This window comes from Drosophila erecta, unplaced genomic scaffold (genome assembly GCF_003286155.1).
Source record: "Drosophila erecta strain 14021-0224.00,06,07 unplaced genomic scaffold, DereRS2 tig00000092-arrow-pilon, whole genome shotgun sequence".
NCBI classification, from domain to species: domain Eukaryota; kingdom Metazoa; phylum Arthropoda; class Insecta; order Diptera; family Drosophilidae; genus Drosophila; species Drosophila erecta.
Window position 1 is genome coordinate 4,851,742 of NW_020825207.1, and position 19,493 is coordinate 4,871,234.

At 44.5% G+C, this 19,493-nt stretch overlaps 6 protein-coding genes across 7 annotated transcripts; 4 read left to right on the forward strand and 2 right to left on the reverse strand.

Moving 5' to 3' along the window:
* Positions 1–269: 269 nt before the first annotated feature.
* On the reverse strand, positions 270–2,536 carry LOC6546928 (metallophosphoesterase 1). Of its 2 annotated transcripts, none has more exons than XM_001975963.3 (5): positions 2,025–2,536; positions 1,845–1,960; positions 1,520–1,782; positions 872–1,352; positions 270–811 (listed from the first exon to the last, which is right to left on the reverse strand). In XM_001975963.3, exons 1-5 carry the CDS (start codon positions 2,048–2,050, stop codon positions 624–626), a joined length of 1,074 nt encoding a protein of 357 aa, XP_001975999.1. In that variant the 5' UTR covers positions 2,051–2,536; the 3' UTR covers positions 270–623. The 2 variants fall into 2 exon arrangements, with proteins under 2 accessions (XP_001975999.1, XP_015012524.1); XM_015157038.2 differs by having other exon boundaries at positions 1,845–1,954; positions 2,025–2,535.
* Positions 2,537–2,895: 359 nt separating this feature from the next.
* On the forward strand, positions 2,896–8,534 carry LOC6546927 (sister chromatid cohesion protein PDS5 homolog B). Its single transcript, XM_001975962.3, has 14 exons — positions 2,896–3,144; positions 3,461–3,563; positions 3,622–4,007; positions 4,071–4,278; positions 4,337–4,505; positions 4,569–5,310; positions 5,369–5,632; positions 5,692–5,785; positions 5,848–6,693; positions 6,759–6,895; positions 6,957–7,036; positions 7,098–7,363; positions 7,431–7,721; positions 7,785–8,534. Exons 2-14 carry the CDS (start codon positions 3,483–3,485, stop codon positions 7,875–7,877), a joined length of 3,657 nt encoding a protein of 1,218 aa, XP_001975998.1. The 5' UTR covers positions 2,896–3,144; positions 3,461–3,482; the 3' UTR covers positions 7,878–8,534.
* Positions 8,535–8,746: 212 nt separating this feature from the next.
* LOC6546926 (ADP-ribosylation factor-like protein 6-interacting protein 6) lies at positions 8,747–11,147 on the forward strand. Its single transcript, XM_001975961.3, has 3 exons — positions 8,747–9,279; positions 10,389–10,611; positions 10,678–11,147. The coding sequence occupies exons 1-3, from the start codon at positions 8,982–8,984 to the stop codon at positions 10,778–10,780; spliced, it is 624 nt and encodes a 207-aa protein (XP_001975997.1). The 5' UTR covers positions 8,747–8,981; the 3' UTR covers positions 10,781–11,147.
* Positions 10,822–12,145, reverse strand: LOC26526369. Its single transcript, XM_015157305.2, has 4 exons — positions 12,133–12,145; positions 11,656–12,072; positions 11,345–11,473; positions 10,822–11,286 (listed from the first exon to the last, which is right to left on the reverse strand). Exons 1-4 carry the CDS (start codon positions 12,143–12,145, stop codon positions 11,132–11,134), a joined length of 714 nt encoding a protein of 237 aa, XP_015012791.1. The 3' UTR covers positions 10,822–11,131.
* Positions 12,146–12,271: 126 nt separating this feature from the next.
* Positions 12,272–13,834, forward strand: LOC6546925 (GTP-binding protein 128up). Its single transcript, XM_001975960.3, has 4 exons — positions 12,272–12,454; positions 12,586–12,706; positions 12,760–13,600; positions 13,660–13,834. Exons 1-4 carry the CDS (start codon positions 12,413–12,415, stop codon positions 13,760–13,762), a joined length of 1,107 nt encoding a protein of 368 aa, XP_001975996.1. The 5' UTR covers positions 12,272–12,412; the 3' UTR covers positions 13,763–13,834.
* A 167-nt stretch (positions 13,835–14,001) lies between these two features.
* On the forward strand, positions 14,002–17,578 carry LOC6546924 (DNA-directed RNA polymerase III subunit RPC2). Its single transcript, XM_001975959.3, has 2 exons — positions 14,002–14,955; positions 15,008–17,578. The coding sequence occupies exons 1-2, from the start codon at positions 14,073–14,075 to the stop codon at positions 17,536–17,538; spliced, it is 3,414 nt and encodes a 1,137-aa protein (XP_001975995.1). The 5' UTR covers positions 14,002–14,072; the 3' UTR covers positions 17,539–17,578.
* Positions 17,579–19,493: the final 1,915 nt, after the last annotated feature.

Here is a 19,493-nt window from a genome sequence, read left to right on the forward strand (position 1 = left end):
AACTTGCCGCGCGACGAGCGACTGCTGCAGCTCGGCAACACTGCCCGAAATACAGGGCATGCAAGAAATACTGGTTTCTCCGGAGAGAGCACTATCTGAACCTAGTATTTCATGGTATTTCTCGACGGATGAGAGAGACATTGCTGTACTACCTTTTCAGTTCTACTACATTTTTGCGGTTGCTTTTGTTAAAATAAGTAGTGTGCGTTTCAAAGGAGCACTTTTATAATTAAAATAAATATTAATAGAATAAATCCCTTGAGTCCGTTTAAGTCCTTTTAATGGTAGACATTTTTTATTTTGGAATTTTATCTATTTAATTTAACAGGTATATATGTATAAACCAATATGAAATTTTACTCGAACTGCTAAGGCCTGATTAAAAAAATAAGTTTTTAATTTTTTTAATTTTAAATGAGGTTAAGATGGAGGACACTGATTACATCTTTTCACTAATTGGAAAACAAATTTAGCACTTTGGACTATAGTTAACATTAATTTTGTATACTATCCGAATATAAGCTACTTGTCTATAAAAACGATTTTCATTTCATTTGGAGTTGTATATTCGAGCAATTCTTGAGAATCTTGGGCTTATTGTCCATTACGAGTGGAAGTGCAGTCTAAAATTGCGGTATAGTCGAGACGCGGTTATAGAGCGTCTGCCTTTTGGCCACGCGGAAGGGGCAACGAGTCATCATCTTAAAGACGACGAAACCGCAGACCACGAAAAGTCCCCAAAAAACATAGGTGAAGAGCAGAATAAAGCGGTTTGGCTGCCACAGAACCGTGTAGCTCAGGTTGTAGTTTTCTAAAGTCAAAAGCGGGGTCAATACTTCCTTCGAAAATATAACACCTATTTTGAACTCACCCAGAACTGCGTAGCCCAATCCAATCTTGGACTTTCCCATACGATACGAGCAAGTTGGCACCATTATCTCCAGATAGCTGTGCTCCTGTTCCTTGAGGGCCTTCAAGTCAAAGTGCCTCACAGCGTTTTCATAAAAGTTGATGACCTTGGTGGAGGGGTAAATAAATATTCTGGATTCGTGCCAGTGTCCTGAGAAAATGATATGTGGATCCAAGTCACTAATAATGGCCCTCAACAGGGGTCCTCCGCCAATGAGCAGCGGGGCATGGGAGACGCCAATTCGTAGGCGATCTGCGTTGTTGTCCCTATCCGGATTACTAAAATCCAACAGCATGCGGTTTATCTTGAAGAAGCGTAATCGATTGTCATAGTCAAAGAGGTCTTCGCTCATGAATTCGTTTTCAAAGCGTCTTTGGTTCGAGTTGGATATGTAGTCGCCATTCTCGCCGCCTATATCATTGTCACCAGGCACATGGACGCGCTGAAAAAAGGCAGAGATCATGCGAAACTGTTAGGTTTTAAGGGGTCAATCCCATTTGCAAAGTTCTCTAATCGTTTTTGGGGAAACTGCATACAAATAATTACAGGTGCACAAAAAATTAGGGTGAAGAATTGAAAATGGTTATAGATGTTTGTAGTACTCCTTACTTTTTTGTAGTTTTTGTTTTGGTAAATGCGTCTGAACCGCTGAACGTACTGTTTGTACTCCTGGGCAGTGGCTATATTCCCTTCGTCCAACAGGTCGCCCAGGAACACTATGATGTGAGGCTGTGTAAAGGCTAAAGCGCGCTCGAATGTCTTGGCCAGATATCTATCCGAATCGTACCTGGCCAGAGGACTGTGCGACGATCGATCGTAGGAGTTTCCCAGTATCTGGGGATCCGCAATGAGCAGCAGGCGTGTGCAATTATCTACATGTATGTGGAAAAAGAAAAGTTTATTGTTTCGTTTCAAAAACTGCGTTCCAGTTTACCTAGTTTGCAATCGATTGGCTGCCAACTGGACTGGGCCATGTAGTAAACTATGAACTCGTTGAAGAAGACCAGCAGCAACGTAAGAGCCACAAAGCCACGGCACACTAATCTGTTTCTTTCGGGGATTACGGGAGGATTAAATAGTTTGGTTAACAAGAGTAACGCCTATTTGGACCCACCTATTGACGACGCGCAAGGAAGCCATAATCCCGGCTATGCCGCATCGGTTTGAATTGCTTGGTTAATACTTTCGGTTGTCCTCTGCCAAATGCAACTGGCTTACATTGCGTCTATATATAATCTATATTTAAATACGCACTGCCCTTGCAATATTTACGTAATAATGCTCATATTTTCGGGAATGTGGAGCTGCTGCAACGGACGGCGCACATCTGACCAGAACCGGGCCGCATCGCCGGTTTCAGGGCACACGCTTAATTGGATTAGAAAGCACAACATCTACAAGGGCCGGAACGTTGTGCTGCGCCCATTACCACACTCCTACGTTGTTTCGCCAATGCGCGCCATCCGCTTTTGAACGCGGGCAATTCCGTTACGGCTTTTGCCGGCTGCAGGTGCCAATAATTGTGCAATTATCTTTATCTTATGTTTGCACTTCTTGCGCCGCGACGGCAATTGGCAGTGTGGCAACGCCACAGCTGTTTGCCAAGCACAACAAACAAATGTGGAAGTGGGCGCGTGATTAGGTCTAACTCATGATAAAATAAATTTGTTGGAAAAAGAGTTGGTTCGTTGGAACACACAACACAAAACAAAATCCATAAGAGTATGAGTTCGGAAATGGTGCTCTTTTGTATTAAGATCTATGAAATAAAATATAATAAAATTATTATATTTATAATTATATATTTATTATTTATATTATATATTAATATTACTTTTTTAAAGTAATGAATTTTCAGATTTTTCTTCGATTATATTCCGATTTCGTGACACTCTCTCATCACTAGTCCCAACAACACGTCACGGCAAATCAGCTGAAATGCAATCAAGTAATAATCGGTGTAGAATCTGGCCACACTTTCCCACAACCTCTGGCAACGCTTCGTGCGTGGATTAATGGCGTGCCACTCCAACTAAATGCTCTTCGGTTTTTGCTTATTTTTAACAACATACGCGCCGCAAAAGACGTTTATAACCGAACATGTGTAAATAGCTGGACAGGATCAATCCCATCCAGAGTGCAGTGATTTGTAGGAGGCGCGCGTTAAGCGGTCATCGAAAGCAGGGGTTCGCAAAATTGCAAAAAATTGTGCCGCTTCCTGACCGTTGTGAAAAGTAAGATTGCAAGTGCCAAGTACTGCGTCGTCGTTTAGCATAAAACATTGGGTAATTGCAGGGGGTAAGGCGCTGCAATTTGGGCACTCTCTATTTGTTGTTTGCGAAAAAGAAATAACCAAACAATATTGGCCATTGTGTGTGCGTGTGCTGGTGCCACTGTGTGTGCGTGCGTGTGTGGGGCTTCGTGCTTGTGTGTGGGTGATGCCACCCTCCTCCACTTTTTCAATGTTATTTTGAGGGTCGCATTCGTTGTTGTTGCTGTCGTGCGGAATTGTTGCACCTGCCACTGAATCCTTGAAATCCTGGCTTGCAGGTAGCTCCCATTGGTGGTGAGGATGGCGGACATAGTGTACCCCACCGGATGCCGGCCGCTGGTCGAGGATTTGGGCACAGACGAGCTGATAAGGCGCCTTAAGGTGAGTCCCGCTGGTTGCCTTAACAAAACTCCTTATTGAGAATAATTCTGTTTTACAGACCCTCGCCAATGTCCTCCAGACAATGGACCAGGACGACAATCTCTACCAGCAATACATACCATTGGCTCTTCATCTGCTGGACGACTTCTTCATGCAACATCCTTCCCGTGATGTCCAGCTCTTAATCGCGTGCTGCGTGGCGGATGTCCTGCGGGTTTATGCGCCCGAAGCGCCCTACAAAGAGCAAGATCAAATCAAAACTATATTTAAGTTTTTCATCAAGCAACTGCACGGTCTAAAGGATCCGCGAGATCCCTCTTTCAAGCGTTACTTCTATCTGCTGGAGAATCTTGCTTTTGTCAAGTCTTTTAACATGTGCTTCGAACTGGAGGACTGCCAGGACATCTTCCAAGACCTTTTTAGTACCATATTCAAGATTGTCAAGTAGGTCGAGCTCTTCCTTTATCCTAAGAACTCTATATACTCACATGTTATATAATTTTCCAGTGACCAGCACAGTGTCAAGGTTACTAACTTTTTTCTAGATGTGCTAAGCCCTTTGATCACAGAAGCTGATACTTTGTCAGTGGAATTGTTGGATCTCATTCTGATTAATATTGTAGAGCCGTATAAATCGAACAACAAGTTTGCCTGCCAACTAACAGAACAACTTCTAACCAAAACGGGCGATGCTCTTGAGTCTACCATCAAAATGGTAATATTTCGTTTATCTTTGGTGCTCCATGTTATTCATGCTAATCTCTGATCAACAGTTCTTCAACCGTGCTCTGGTCATGGATAAGCCAAACACAAAACTGTCCATTACAAACAAAATCTATGATATCATTTACGAGCTTAACCGCATCAATGCAGACTTGCTGTGTTCGGTGCTGCCTCAACTGGAGAACAAACTGCTGTCCACAGACGATGCTGAGAGGCTAAGTGAGTAATTTATCAGCATCTACCTTTATTTGCAAATTGATAAACATATTTTCGCTGCTACAGAGGTCACCACTCTCCTGTCACGTATGTTCTCCGAAAAGGACTCGCAACTAGCAAAAAAGTACCCACACCTGCTGAAAATCTTCTTTGGGCGCTTCTGCGACATCACCGAACCAGTTCGCATCAAGTGTGTTCAGTCGTCCATGCACTTCCTGCTCAATCATCCAAGTCTTCAGCCCGATATCACCGACAAATTGCGGCTTAGAAATCACGATCTGGACGAAGTAGTGCGCCACGAAGTGGTAATGGCTATTGTGGAAACTGCTAAGCGCGACTTCACCCTCGTTCTCGAAGCGCCCGATCTACTAGAAATTGTGCGCGAGCGGACGCTAGATAAGAAGTACAAAATTCGCAGGGATGCGATGAATGGTCTGGCCTACATCTACAAGCGCGCAATTTGCGAACCCAACGATCTAAGCACTGGCCTTAAGGTCAGGGTTGACTGGATTAAGAACAAGATACTGCATGGATACTACAAAGTGGGCTTGGAGGATCGCCTGCTTGTGGAACGCCTACTTATCACCTGCCTGGTTCCCTATAAACTAGCTCCGGAAGAGCGCATGAAGAAGCTATATCATCTGCTGGGCGATCTCGATGCCAACGCCACTAAGGCATTCGTCGAGCTCCAGAAGAATCAAATGAAGACACGCAATACGGTCAGTGATTGGATTAAGCTTCACCACTCTAAGGAGTTCACGCCGCGCGTGCTTAGTCAGCTTAGCGCCAAGCAGGCCAACATCGCCAAGTGGGTTCTAAATTACGTTTTCTTTTAAGAAGTTGTAACCAGTGATGTGTCTTTTCAGACTGCTTCCAGATCCTCTGAAAGCGGCGGAGTACCTAACCCAGTTCAGCAACAACCTGCGAAAGGATGCTCAGCTCTTACGCTGCATTAACATTGTCCTTAAGCGAGATGTAAGCTGCCGAGAGTGTGCTGACACGATGGGAGTTCTCCTGAAAAAGCTTGGCGCTCACGTTCAATCGAATCTGTATTACAACACCGTTAAGATGCTGATTGAGCGCGTGGCCTCAGTGATGGTAGACAAGGAATCCATTGGCGTACTTATTAGGTAAAACGCCTGCAAGCGCCCTTTATTTCCAAAGTTAATTTGTTAATCTTTTTGTTTAGCCTCATTGAACAATGCATTGAGAAAGGGTCCATGTGTGAGGAGATCGGAATTTCGCCGCAGGAAGCAGGCGAGCGTGGACTCAAGTTGTTGGCCGTGAGTTTACAGATAATTAAAGTTATGATAAAGAAATCCACATTATTGCCTTCAACTTCCAGATGCTATCATACGTCTTCTCGGCTCACTTCTTCACCGATACTTCGCTGCGTCATTTAATTTCGCTGCTAAGTTACGAGCAGGATTATGTCGCACCACTGGTGCTAAAAACACTAACCCATCTGGGGCGTTATCAGCCACTTATTGACGACCCCACACCGGCTATTCTTGACGAGCTGGCTCCGGTGTGCAAGGACTTCGCTCTCATTGGAACCCCCAAGCAAGCAAAGCATGCGGTGCGATGTATTTTCGTAAATAGCCAGTCGTCGACTGCAACTGATGGAGCAACAAGTGGAGCCGGAAGCGCGTCCACAACTACCCAAACAGTGCATCCCATTTTCAACGAGATCATCGAGACGCTTCGTTTAAAACTGACACCAAACTGTGAGCATCAGCGCACCAAGATTGTGACCTTGGGTCACATTGCCTACAATATGCCACAGGCCTTCCTAACGCCCATTAAGAATATGGTTGCGCGACGCATTGTCAAAGAGCTGCTAATCCAAGAAGTTCCGGCGCAGCGGGACTACGAACTGCCAGAGGACAGCGAGTGGTGTGCCCAAGAGAAACTACCACCGGACACACTATGTAAGCTAGATGCGCTCAAGGCTATGGCCCGGTGGCTTTTGGGACTGCGTACCGATGAACACGCTGCTCAGAAAACATTCCGAATGCTAGCGGCGTTCGTTAACCAGCGCGGCGATCTGCTCGGCCAGAACCGTCTTTGTGGTGCCGAGAAATCCTGGCTGCGCCTCGGGGCGGCCTGCGCCATGCTTAAGGTATGCGAGCAAAAGGGCGTAGGTGATCAGTATAGTGCTGAGCAGTATATGCAGCTTTCCCAGCTGATGGTGAGTAACGACATTCTTCTTGTGCTTAGAAATTAGTTTCAATGTCTATCCCGGTGTTCTCGTAGGCTGATCCGGTGACAGAAGTTCGGGAAATCTTTGCTCGCAAGCTGCACAAAGGATTGAGCAGAAGTTTGCCCAGGAACTGTTTGCCGCTGGACTTTATGGGCTTGTATGTCCTGGCTGGTCTAGAGACTGACAGAAAGTGAGTAGTTCAAGCAACCATCGGATCCGCTTGGAAAAGTATTGATAAATATTTTCAACAGACTGCAAGATCTTGTGCGTCACTATGCAGAAACAGATGTAAACAAACGGCGGGAATATCTGAAGACTGTGGCGATGACATGTAGGTGTTTTACTTTTGGAATTTCATTGTATATTTTACCCATCTTGCCATATTATTTCAGCTCCCGACAGCTCAACGGAGTCACAATCATTACACATACTACCTGACTATATGCTGGCTTTCGCTATTCCCGTGCTGGTCCACGATCCCCGCTACACGAATCATGAGGACTATGTACAGCTGCGCAAAATGGAGAAATGCCTGCGTTTCATTCTGGAGCCGCTGATGGCCAAACGCGAAACGTTTGTCCATAGCTTCTACAAGCAGCTGCTCCAGCTGATAAAGCATCGCGAGTTCAGTCTGGGGTCGGACAAGCGCGACAATTATGTATGTCAATTTTGTTATTTTACTAGGTGCCCCTTTCTTTATCATATATATATTTTTCGCTTATCAGAAAATGTGGGCGCTCTGCGATCTTGCCATGTACATTATCGACTCCAAATTCAGTCCATTTGATGGCAACACGACCACTTTCTCCATGCCGCTGGCTTTGCCAGAAATGTATTATAAACAGCCTGCCGTTGCGAATTTCCAAAACAATGACGTCTATATACCGCTGGACGTGTATACGTTGGGAGTCAAATCTACGAGCAAAGCTGCCACAACAGCAATGACAACGTCGCGAGCAGCAGTGGCTCCAAAGCGACCGGCGGAACAGTCAATCATGGATGATGAGAATCCGCAGGTTAGTGGGGTGTTCGGTAAATACTAAATGTAAATCTAACTCTTGTAACCAAATTGATTTCAGGAGAACAATCTGTTCGACAACATACGAGCGGCTGACACTACGGAGCCCATGGCCAAACGAACGCGCGCAGGAGCTGCTTCAGCCAAATCATAGGAGCTGGGATGGCGCAGATTGAAGGAGGAGAGAGCGCATACTTGTTAGTTTACTTATGTTTAGTCTAGGCGCCTAAGTTAACTAAATATTTAAGACGTAGGAAAGACCACGATAGTTGTTAAACCGACACTACCTTTATCCACACCATGCAGCTCACATCTAAGCGCCAAGAATTCGGATTGTTCAGTTTTGCATTCAGTATGTACTATAACCATTTTGTGAGAAACACCAAAAACACAAACATCAGAAAATGTGTCGAAAAATTTGTTAACCGCATCTCTGTAAAAGTAATTATTTATAATTTAAAAGTTTTATCCTGTTCTTTTATAGTGTTTGATTTATTGATTTTACTTTTATTTTTAGACTATTGTATATCGAATAAAGAGGAAAGTATAGCGCGCATAAGTTAAAGTACGAAGTAAAGTAATGAAAACGTAAACAGAGCCTTATTAAGTAATTAAAATTAACTTTTCTATGATCGCAGTTAATTTTTAGTTAATGTAACATCATCATAATACATACAATTGTCTCGTTAAATTCAACAATTATGCATTAAAAATGCATTCAAACAGAAAACCTAAAAATGTAAGAATTGAAAAGAAAACCTAACAAAGATACAAATAAAATGAATACATACATTAAACTATAAAACATGTACATTAAACTATTTTTATGGTTTTTCAATTGCAAATAAAAATATGATTATTATTTAAATGTTAAAATGGGCTTATGTATTTTTTTAGTTTGAATTATAGAAATTAGGTAATTTTTCAAAATATATAATGGCTTTTCAATTTTAAAGTGATTCATATAAGGGTTAAAACAAATTTGAGTCCAGCTGAATTCTGGTAACCAATGAACTATCGATAAGAGGTCGTCGATAGTTCAGGATGCAACATTAATTCTTCCATCACTAGTTCCAATTGCATTTCTGCGTTGTTTTTTTTCGGGGGTGTGACGTCTTTCTTGTTGTTTTTGTGCTATTGTGACATAAATCAAACAATTATCGGGTTAGATACGCACTGATAGGTGCTTTGGGCGCAGTTCAAACACCGAAATCCAAATCCAAACAAAGCTTGCGCCGGCAAACGACAAAACAGCAAAATGCAGGTGAAACCAACCGACGTCGGCTGTGACGTCACGCATCGCCAGCATGAGGAAAACAAAACCAATGGGATTTTCTCGACGGCAGTCAGAAGTAGAAAAAACGGGCAACCGAACGGACCGATCCACACCTCCACGCCGAAGACCTCTCATCCGAAACTTGAGCACTACGTGGGCGTTGCTGAACCCACGGAAAAGGGGCGAGTGGGCGTGGTGACCGCTCTTGATCCGCTGATCAAAAAGGGGGCCCTTCTCTTTGCGATTCTTATCATCGGCTACAAAAGCGTCATCTTAACCAGTAAGTGTGCCAAAGTGGGGCAAAATGTAAATATTGTGGTTTTATTGGATTTCTATTTATTTTTGTACATCCGCCGGTGAGGTGGGGGTGGAAATCCAAGGTTGCAATTGTCGGTTGCGTCGTCTTTACTCGCTTTGTTTATACTTTTGCGTTTATAAATAGTTGAAGTTCGTGTGATCTCATAGCGGTGGTGTTTGTTCCCCCTGCATCACTCCCCAAATAGCGAAAAAAACGTCTATATAAGGAAGGCAAACTGTTTGATGCGCATTAGCCTTCTCATTTGCATACAAGCGTATTCAAGACCTTAAAAATATCGCTGAGTGATTAGTTGCTTCATCTTAATGGCGGAATGTCATTAGTTAGTTAATTGTTAGCCCAGCGACTATTAGTTATTCGCCTGCGCTTAGCTTAACGGTATTTAGCAGCAGGCTTTCGTCACGCGACACATACATACACATACATATTTACCTTGGAAGGTACCGCTAAAAAGCCCATGGAAATAACGAATTTACATTTGTAACGATTCAGTAATTTGCCGCAGGTTCTGCATTAGGGTGGCTCCTAAACAGTACGACAAATTGTAACAAGCTTACCATTGATGGGATTAATTGAAAAAATTAATTGCTGCAATTGTCATTGAACCTAATTTAGCCAGATTGTTTCGAGGGTCAAAAAACATTTTTTGGATTAACCGCAAGATTTAATAAAAGTTGTGATTTTGCTACCAAATATGTTCACTGAACTATCAATTTTTAAATAATTCTAAACTAATTTCAAACATTGTCTAAAAAATATAAATTAGATATTAATGCATTGGCGAGAACGAAAATAATTTCAGCAATGCAAACGAATATTTGTTTCCAATCGTTAAGAGCGATCCAAATCTATAAAAAGCGCAACCTTGGTATTTGTAGTTTAAGGAATGGGTTTCTGTACATTTTTATGTTTTTTGTTTTTGAGCACTTTTCTCATAGGGTAATAAATTCGAACCACCCTATTTATAAGCCCAACATTTTGACGTGTTTATCATGCCAAGACTGATAAGACTGAAATCAATAGAACGACACTCAAACTCAGATACTAACGAGCATTGTGCGTTCTCTTTGCAGTGCCATACATCACGGGCGATTCGATTCAGGAGTTGAGCCACCAGGTGCAGAGTCGGTGGAACGAGACCTTGGTGTGGGCCAACAGGCACCAGCTGGGCTCCAGGCTGAGTCCCCTCCTGTGTGGCCTTCTCGTGGCCGCATTCGCATACGGAATCGTGTACTTGGACAGCGCGGTGCCCGGAGTATATCCGCCCTCGCCCTTTACGCCGCGTTCAAAGAAACGGTAAGCTTTATGGAAATCCCCTTTAAGTTGTCATTATTAACATGAAGTCTTTATTTCAATTTGCAGATTCCGCGATGAGAAGACCGCCTCGTTGCACTTGGGCTACTTATGCGCTGTGTTCTGCGGATTTCTAGTCACGGTGTTCATGTACTTTGATTTGTACTCGTAGAACTGAAACCCATTTCCTTCCAATTAGTTGAATAAGTCAACCAGTATTAGAGTTTATACGCCTACTTTGAATTTTGTATTTATTGTAGTCCTAACTGTGCAATGCTCCTGGTGAGAATCGTCAAGGGGCATTATGAAGCTAACTTAGTTCCTAGTATATCAATTATAAGTTACTTACAAAATCTATAAATTATTCATGATTTGTAAACTACAAAAGTACAAAATGAAACATTTAACTGTTGATTAGAGGCCAGGATCGAAAAGCTTAAGCTACCTTATGAGAAGTACACTGTCGTCTGGCCGCCTAAAAATCTCAAGAAAACTGTTTATTACCATATCCTTAAAAAATAAATTACTTGTGCACAGTATTTTGCATTAGAATATACGATGACACATTTTCAATGCGCATAAATTGCTGTTGCCAGTCAATATCGCTTACCTGGGCAATCTTAAATGTCTTCAAACGATTTTCGCCAATAAACTGGCCCACGAGATGGACGAAGCAGCCTTTGAATAGATTAAAGTTTGCTTTAGTTAGGTTTTTACTCGGTTACCTGTATTTTACCTGGGCTCCAAGAACTCATAACGCCTTCGAAATCGTAGTAAATTCCCTGTAGTACGGGTCCAGATTCTTTGTTTCGCACGAGCAGTGTGTGCTCTCCACGTTTTCCCACAATGATCCGTAACAATTTTCCTGAAAAATTTGATTTAATAATTTAACTTGCCTATTAAACGTGTTTTTTTAGTTAGTTAGTTATTCAGGAACTATTTACATTAACAAGTAGTATTCAATTTTTTAAAAAATAATTTTCTTTTGAAAACGAGAGCTATTTGATTTTAAGTACTTTGAATATAATAAGTAAGATTCAGACTTACCATAAACATTCCAAATAGCGTTAATTTCCGGATACATTTTGTGAGTTTTAAGGCAAAAATCCACGCGACCGATCAAGCTTATTAAGTTTCGTCCAGGTTTCGACATCGGGGAACCTGGTAACCCTGGTGCTTCCTTTTCTGTTGGGACCTCGCAACTGGATTTTTCCAGGATATTCGGTGTTGGAACGTAGACAAATTCTTTTTTGGGCCTAATTACCACAGCTTCATCCACGAAACCATCGTACTTCAGTTTGTTATCCTTACGACAGACAGTCAATTTAGTTTGCCGCAATTGGCTGCTACTTTTGCGCAAAAGTTCCGCGGCTGTTGGAAAACTGCGATTCAATTGAGAGACGTTTTTGGCCAGTTGGTTCTTAAATTGGGCCTGGCTGTTACCCAGAGGGGTGCGTGGTTTAACTGGAAAAATGGTTTAAGTTTTGTTAGTTTTGAGTATTGCTTAGTATTTATTAACAGAACCTTTAGCAAACATTCTTGTAGAAATCAAATTGTAACGGCTTAATTCCAATCAGCCTGACCATTTCAATTTTATTAAAGAATACTATTACGATTTCTTAAGTGCTGGCTAACGTTGGGAATCAACGATGATGTTGCCACATTACTGGGAAAATCGATTGTATCGAATACTTATCGATTGCTCCTCCAACTGTCCACGCGAGAGTTTTATATTTTTTATTTTTACATGCATATTTGTTGATAACTGGGTTTTCTGTGAACCGCGTTTAACTGCCAGCCAGCCATGAGCACAATTTTGGAGAAAATCTCGGCCATCGAGTCGGAGGTGAGTGGAACTTGGAGCACCGACCGATCTTACAGAAACTAACCTGTCTCGCATCCATTTACCCCGCGGATTCCCCCTGGATACCTTCTAAATGACCCGGTTATTGGACCACCTGCGTAACTGCATCTTAGATGGCCCGAACCCAGAAGAACAAGGCCACCTCGGCGCATTTGGGTCTGCTGAAGGCAAAGCTGGCCAAGCTGCGACGCGAGCTGATTTCTCCCAAAGGAGGCGGCGGCGGAACCGGCGAAGGTGGGCTCTTGGGTATACAATTCTTACAATCACTAAACATGATGTATTTCCAGCTGGCTTCGAGGTGGCGAAGACAGGAGATGCCCGTGTGGGATTTGTCGGATTTCCTTCTGTAGGTAAATCCACACTGCTCTCTAACTTGGCTGGCGTTTACTCCGAGGTGGCGGCCTACGAATTCACAACGTTGACCACTGTGCCAGGATGCATTAAGTACAAGGGCGCCAAGATCCAGCTGCTGGATTTGCCCGGTATCATTGAGGGCGCCAAGGATGGCAAGGGTCGAGGTCGTCAGGTGATAGCTGTCGCTCGCACCTGTAACCTCATCTTCATGGTGCTGGATTGCCTGAAACCGCTTGGCCACAAGAAACTGCTCGAGCATGAATTGGAGGGCTTCGGCATTCGGCTTAACAAGAAACCACCAAATATTTACTACAAGCGGAAAGACAAGGGTGGCATCAATCTTAACTGCATGGTTCCGCAGTCGGAGTTGGACACGGATCTGGTGAAGACCATTCTGTCCGAGTACAAGATCCACAATGCGGACATCACCCTGAGATACGACGCCACTAGTGACGATCTGATCGACGTTATCGAGGGCAACCGCATCTACATACCCTGCATCTATCTGCTGAACAAGATCGATCAGATCTCCATCGAGGAGCTGGACGTCATCTACAAGATCCCACATTGCGTGCCCATCTCAGCCCATCACCACTGGAACTTTGACGATCTTCTTGAGCTGATGTGGGAGTACCTGCGGTTACAGCGCATCTACACCAAGCCCAAGGGTCAGTTGCCCGACTACAACTCGCCCGTGGTGCTCCACAACGAGCGCACCAGCATTGAGGATTTCTGCAACAAGCTGCATCGCTCCATTGCCAAGGAGTTTAAATAGTGAGTGCGATTGAGTGTCCCTCTGTTGCCTTGGTTATTAACATTTATATCCTCCTTAGTGCGCTGGTTTGGGGCTCATCTGTGAAGCATCAGCCCCAGAAGGTGGGCATCGAACACGTTCTCAACGACGAGGATGTGGTCCAGATTGTGAAGAAGGTTTAGACTCTGTGCAACAACTACACTTTGATTATTTGATGGCATTTTTATTTGAAAATAAAAAACGAATGTGCTTTATGTGAGTGTGTGGATTTAAGACGACTTAAGCTCCTTGTCTTTTAATCAAAGTTTTCAATTGGCGCGCACAGAGGAAATTTAATTAAATTATAGCTAGATTTCGATTTGGCGGGAATTAATTGAGCTACCAACCTTACCGATATCGATATCCGATAGACGAAGAAAAGAAGAAAACATATATCGAAGAACCTTATAGCACGCTGTTTTGTTGACAATATTTTTAAATTATTAAAGCGAAATGGTGGAGCTGAAGATGGGCGATCACAACGTGGAGGCCACCACCTGGGATCCCGGCGACAGCAAGGACTGGTCGGTGCCCATAAAGCCGCTAACGGAGAAGTGGAAATTGGTGCCGGCGTTCTTGCAAGTAAAAGGATTAGTAAAGCAACACATTGATTCATTCAATCACTTCATCAACGTGGACATAAAAAAAATTGTGAAGGCCAACGAGCTGGTGACCAGTGGAGCGGATCCTCTGTTTTACCTAAAGTACTTGGATGTGCGGGTGGGCAAGCCGGACATCGACGAAGGCTTCAACATCACCAAGGCGACTACGCCGCATGAATGCCGCCTGAGGGACACCACGTACTCCGCCCCCATCACCGTGGACATCGAGTACACGAGAGGCACGCAGCGGATCAAGCGGAATAATTTGCTAATCGGAAGGATGCCCCTCATGCTACGCTGCTCCAATTGCGCTCTTACCGGCAAGTCGGAGTTCGAGCTGTCCAAATTGAATGAGTGTCCACTGGATCCTGGCGGCTACTTTGTGGTGCGGGGCCAGGAGAAGGTTATTCTCATTCAGGAGCAGCTTTCATGGAACAAGATGCTCACCGAGGACTTCAATGGTGTGGTGCAATGCCAGGTTACCTCCTCCACACACGAAAAGAAGTCGCGTACTTTGGTGCTGAGCAAGCATGGAAAGTACTACCTCAAGCACAACTCGATGACGGACGACATACCCATTGTGGTGATCTTTAAAGCTCTTGGCGTAGTCTCCGATCAGGAAATTCAATCGCTTATTGGCATAGACAGCAAATCGCAGAATAGATTCGGTGCCTCTCTTCTGGACGCCTATAACCTGAAGGTTTTCACACAGCAAAGGGCATTGGAGTACATGGGTAAGTTTGTTTATCCTACTTTAAGCCTGACTCTAAATATCTTTTTTTCTAGGCTCCAAGTTGGTGGTCAAGCGCTTTCAGAGTGCAACCACGAAAACGCCCTCGGAAGAGGCCCGTGAGCTGCTCTTGACCACCATTTTAGCGCACGTGCCCGTGGACAACTTCAACTTGCAAATGAAGGCCATCTATGTGTCCTTGATGGTGCGTCGTGTGATGGCCGCCGAGCTTGATAAAACGCTTTTTGACGATCGCGACTACTACGGTAACAAGCGACTTGAGCTGGCAGGTTCCTTGCTCTCCATGATGTTCGAGGATCTGTTCAAGCGCATGAACTGGGAGCTTAAGACTATTGCCGACAAGAATATACCCAAGGTGAAGGCGGCGCAGTTCGATGTGGTAAAGCACATGAGGGCGGCACAAATCACCGCGGGACTTGAGTCTGCCATCAGTTCCGGAAACTGGACCATAAAGCGATTTAAGATGGAACGAGCTGGCGTAACGCAGGTTCTGTCTCGCCTGAGTTATATATCTGCGTTGGGAATGATGACCCGCGTGAACTCGCAGTTTGAGAAGACGCGAAAGGTGTCGGGGCCAAGATCACTGCAGCCCAGTCAATGGGGCATGCTGTGTCCCTCGGACACTCCAGAGGGAGAAGCCTGTGGTCTGGTCAAAAATCTGGCTCTGATGACGCACATCACCACCGAGGTGGAGGAGCGACCAGTTATGATAGTGGCTTTCAATGCTGGCGTGGAGGACATACGAGAAGTGAGCGGCAACCCCATCAATAATCCGAATGTATTCCTCGTCTTCATCAATGGTAATGTTCTGGGCCTCACCTTGAACCACAAGCACCTGGTGCGGAATCTTCGATACATGCGCAGAAAGGGTCGGATGGGCAGCTATGTCTCTGTGCACACATCATACACCCAGCGATGCATCTACATCCACACGGATGGCGGTCGTCTGTGCCGCCCCTATGTAATTGTGGAGAACCGTCGTCCGTTGGTGAAGCAACATCACCTGGACGAGCTAAACCGTGGAATTCGCAAGTTTGACGACTTTCTATTGGACGGACTTATCGAGTATTTAGATGTGAACGAGGAGAACGATTCGTTTATTGCCTGGAACGAGGATCAAATAGAGGATCGGACTACACACTTGGAAATCGAACCCTTCACATTGCTGGGAGTCTGTGCAGGTTTGGTGCCCTATCCTCATCACAATCAGAGTCCCAGGAACACCTACCAGTGTGCTATGGGTAAGCAAGCGATGGGAATGATTGGTTACAACCAGAAGAACAGGATTGACTCCCTGATGTACAATCTGGTGTATCCCCATGCTCCTATGGTGAAATCCAAGACAATTGAGCTTACCAACTTTGACAAACTGCCTGCTGGTCAGAATGCCACTGTGGCAGTTATGAGCTACTCTGGCTACGATATCGAAGATGCGCTGATCTTAAACAAGGCCTCAATCGATCGGGGATATGGACGCTGTCTGGTGTACAAAAACTCAAAGTGCACTGTAAAACGGTATGCGAATCAGACATTCGACAGAATCATGGGTCCCATGAAAGATGCGCTGACGAACAAGGTTATCTTCAAGCACGACGTTTTGGACACTGACGGAATTGTGGCTCCAGGCGAACAGGTGCAAAACAAGCAGATTATGATTAACAAGGAGATGCCCGCGGTAACATCGATGAATCCGCTGCAGGGTCAGTCTGCGCAGGTTCCCTACACCGCAGTGCCCATTAGTTATAAAGGTCCCGAGCCCAGTTACGTCGAGCGCGTAATGGTTTCCGCCAATGCCGAGGAGGACTTTCTCATCAAGATCCTGCTGCGCCAGACCCGAATACCCGAGATAGGGGACAAGTTCAGCTCGCGACACGGTCAGAAAGGTGTGACTGGTTTGATTGTTGAGCAGGAGGACATGCCCTTTAATGACTTCGGCATCTGTCCGGATATGATCATGAACCCCCACGGATTCCCCTCCCGTATGACAGTGGGTAAAACCCTAGAACTGCTCGGCGGGAAGGCTGGTCTCCTGGAGGGCAAGTTCCACTATGGAACTGCCTTCGGAGGCTCCAAGGTGGAAGATATTCAGGCGGAGCTGGAGCGCCACGGGTTCAACTACGTGGGCAAGGACTTTTTCTACTCCGGCATCACAGGAGCACCACTGGAGGCCTACATCTACTCGGGGCCCGTGTACTACCAAAAACTGAAGCACATGGTGCAGGACAAGATGCATGCCCGTGCCCGAGGACCCAAGGCGGTGCTCACCCGTCAGCCGACGCAAGGCCGCAGTCGCGAGGGTGGCCTTCGTCTGGGTGAAATGGAGCGGGATTGTCTCATTTCCTACGGAGCTAGTATGCTGATCATGGAGCGTCTGATGATCTCATCGGATGCCTTTGAGGTGGATGTCTGCAGGACCTGCGGCCGTCTGGCGTACTGCTCCTGGTGTCACTTCTGCCAGTCGTCGGCCAATGTCTCTAAGATATCCATGCCGTACGCCTGCAAACTGCTCTTCCAGGAGTTGACCAGCATGAATGTGGTACCGAAAATGATTTTAGAAAACTATTAACGATGGAATGGTCTGAAACTGAATAAAGTAATTGTTATATATCAAAATCCTTCATCTACTTAAATGTTTAATGGTGAATTTTTGTGTAAACTCTGGCCAAGCCAAAAATCCTTCGCATTCATTGAGTTTCCGTGACCGCGAGCTGCAAATGTCAAAATGAAGAGGTTCAAACGAAGTCAGCGAAAGAAAGTCCTCTTGAATTTTAACGAGGTCCTTTTGCACAGCAGCTTTCTGTTCGTTTACAGGCGGACGCAAGCTGTTACTAAAAAGGACTTAGCCGTGTTAAATCGCTTCTGTTATCCTTTTTTAATGCGCAAAGGATAATTAGTTGTGTCTGCCTTTTTGGAAGGCTCAAATGAGAACGTCTGTGTCTCGACAAACGATAAATAAACAAAGGCAAGCTGTTTTTGTTATTTTTTCCTTGTTTGCCCGATGTCCTTATAATCCTTTATCTTATTTGTAAGTGCAATATTTCACGTTTTGGCTCAGTTAAACCAAACATATTAAAACGACTTTATGCTTCTTAGCAAAACCAATATCGCCAGGCGTTGATTTATTGCTTTCCCTCGATATTGCCTATTGCCCGATTCCCGTGAGGCAATTACCTGTCACCTGGCTTCGAGGTGCAGCCTCAACCCAGATTCCGGCCGATGTGTCAACGTCTCCGTGGTCAATGCACTGCGGTGCATGCACGTGACCTGCGAACTGCTGCCGACACAGCCACCCACACAAGCCAATGTCCTTGTGCGTCCTTTCTAGTGACCTGCGCTTAAAATAGTCGCAGCCACCACCCGGTTGCTCCGACTGCTGCTGCTCCTTCGTAGGACCCGCAGTTACTATGTGCAGTGCAATGACAGCAAACGGGGCAAACTGCCAGCAGCAGAAGGAGCATCAGCATCCGAGGAACCAATGGTGCGCACTGGGATGACCATTTAAGGCTGCCCCATCTCTGGTCTCCCACACTTGTGTATCCACCTCTCTTCCGCACTATTCAGTTCCGTTTTACACGGGGAGAAACTATAGGACTCTATAGTGAATCCTTAGTGAATATTCATTATTGGTTAATACTCGTATGTCTAAATGCAAACTAGCCTGAAATGCACCAACTCTTTGGTGGTTATCCTGTTCTAAGCACATCCTTATTGGGCTCAAATATATGCAGATATGCGCAGATAAGTATGCAATAAAGTTATGATATGTTTTAAGTACGTAAATGGCATGTGTTTCTTTTCGCCGTGCATGAACTGAGTTCTACTTAATCTGGGGCCACCTTCCGGCTTTGGCTATCCTTTCATGTATTTTGGCCATTTGTCAAAAGTTTGCTTCTTTGCTTTTTGCCCTTCTTATCTGGACGGTTGGTTGATGTGTGCATGGCAATAGATGTATATAGATTTAAATGGGTGTTGGCCATTTGAGTAGAACTGCTCTTTTGGCCGAGTTCCAAGCGGACGAGGGGAACTCTGGATTGACAACACCGGATATCATTGGACTGATAATTCGCCCTTTCCCCAATGGACTAATTGAATCCGAATGCCTTCCGATTGAAATAGAGATTAGATTGCTGGACTCACCTAGGCTTTTCAGCCAGGATTGTTCACGCAAACTTTTTGTGTTTTCTAGGGCCTTGTTTGCTTTTGGTAGGCTTCTGTTTCAATATTTTTAAAATTTCTAATCTGTGCTCTAATACTTATTACGCGTGGGGATATTTTTGGTTAAGCAGATAATTAGTACGCATTTTAGAAATAGTTTTAGCTCAGTTTGAACCTATTACTAACTAAAATACAATTATTAGCATGTTGTTACTATCATGTTTACAAAGAAACAATGCTAAACAATGTTCTAAACAAATATTATTCGAATCTGTCCGTTAACAGTCAGCATTTAACATTCGTTCAATGAAAATGAAACAGAAACTTAACATTCGTCGAAAAGCACTCCTCTCTGCGTATAAAAGA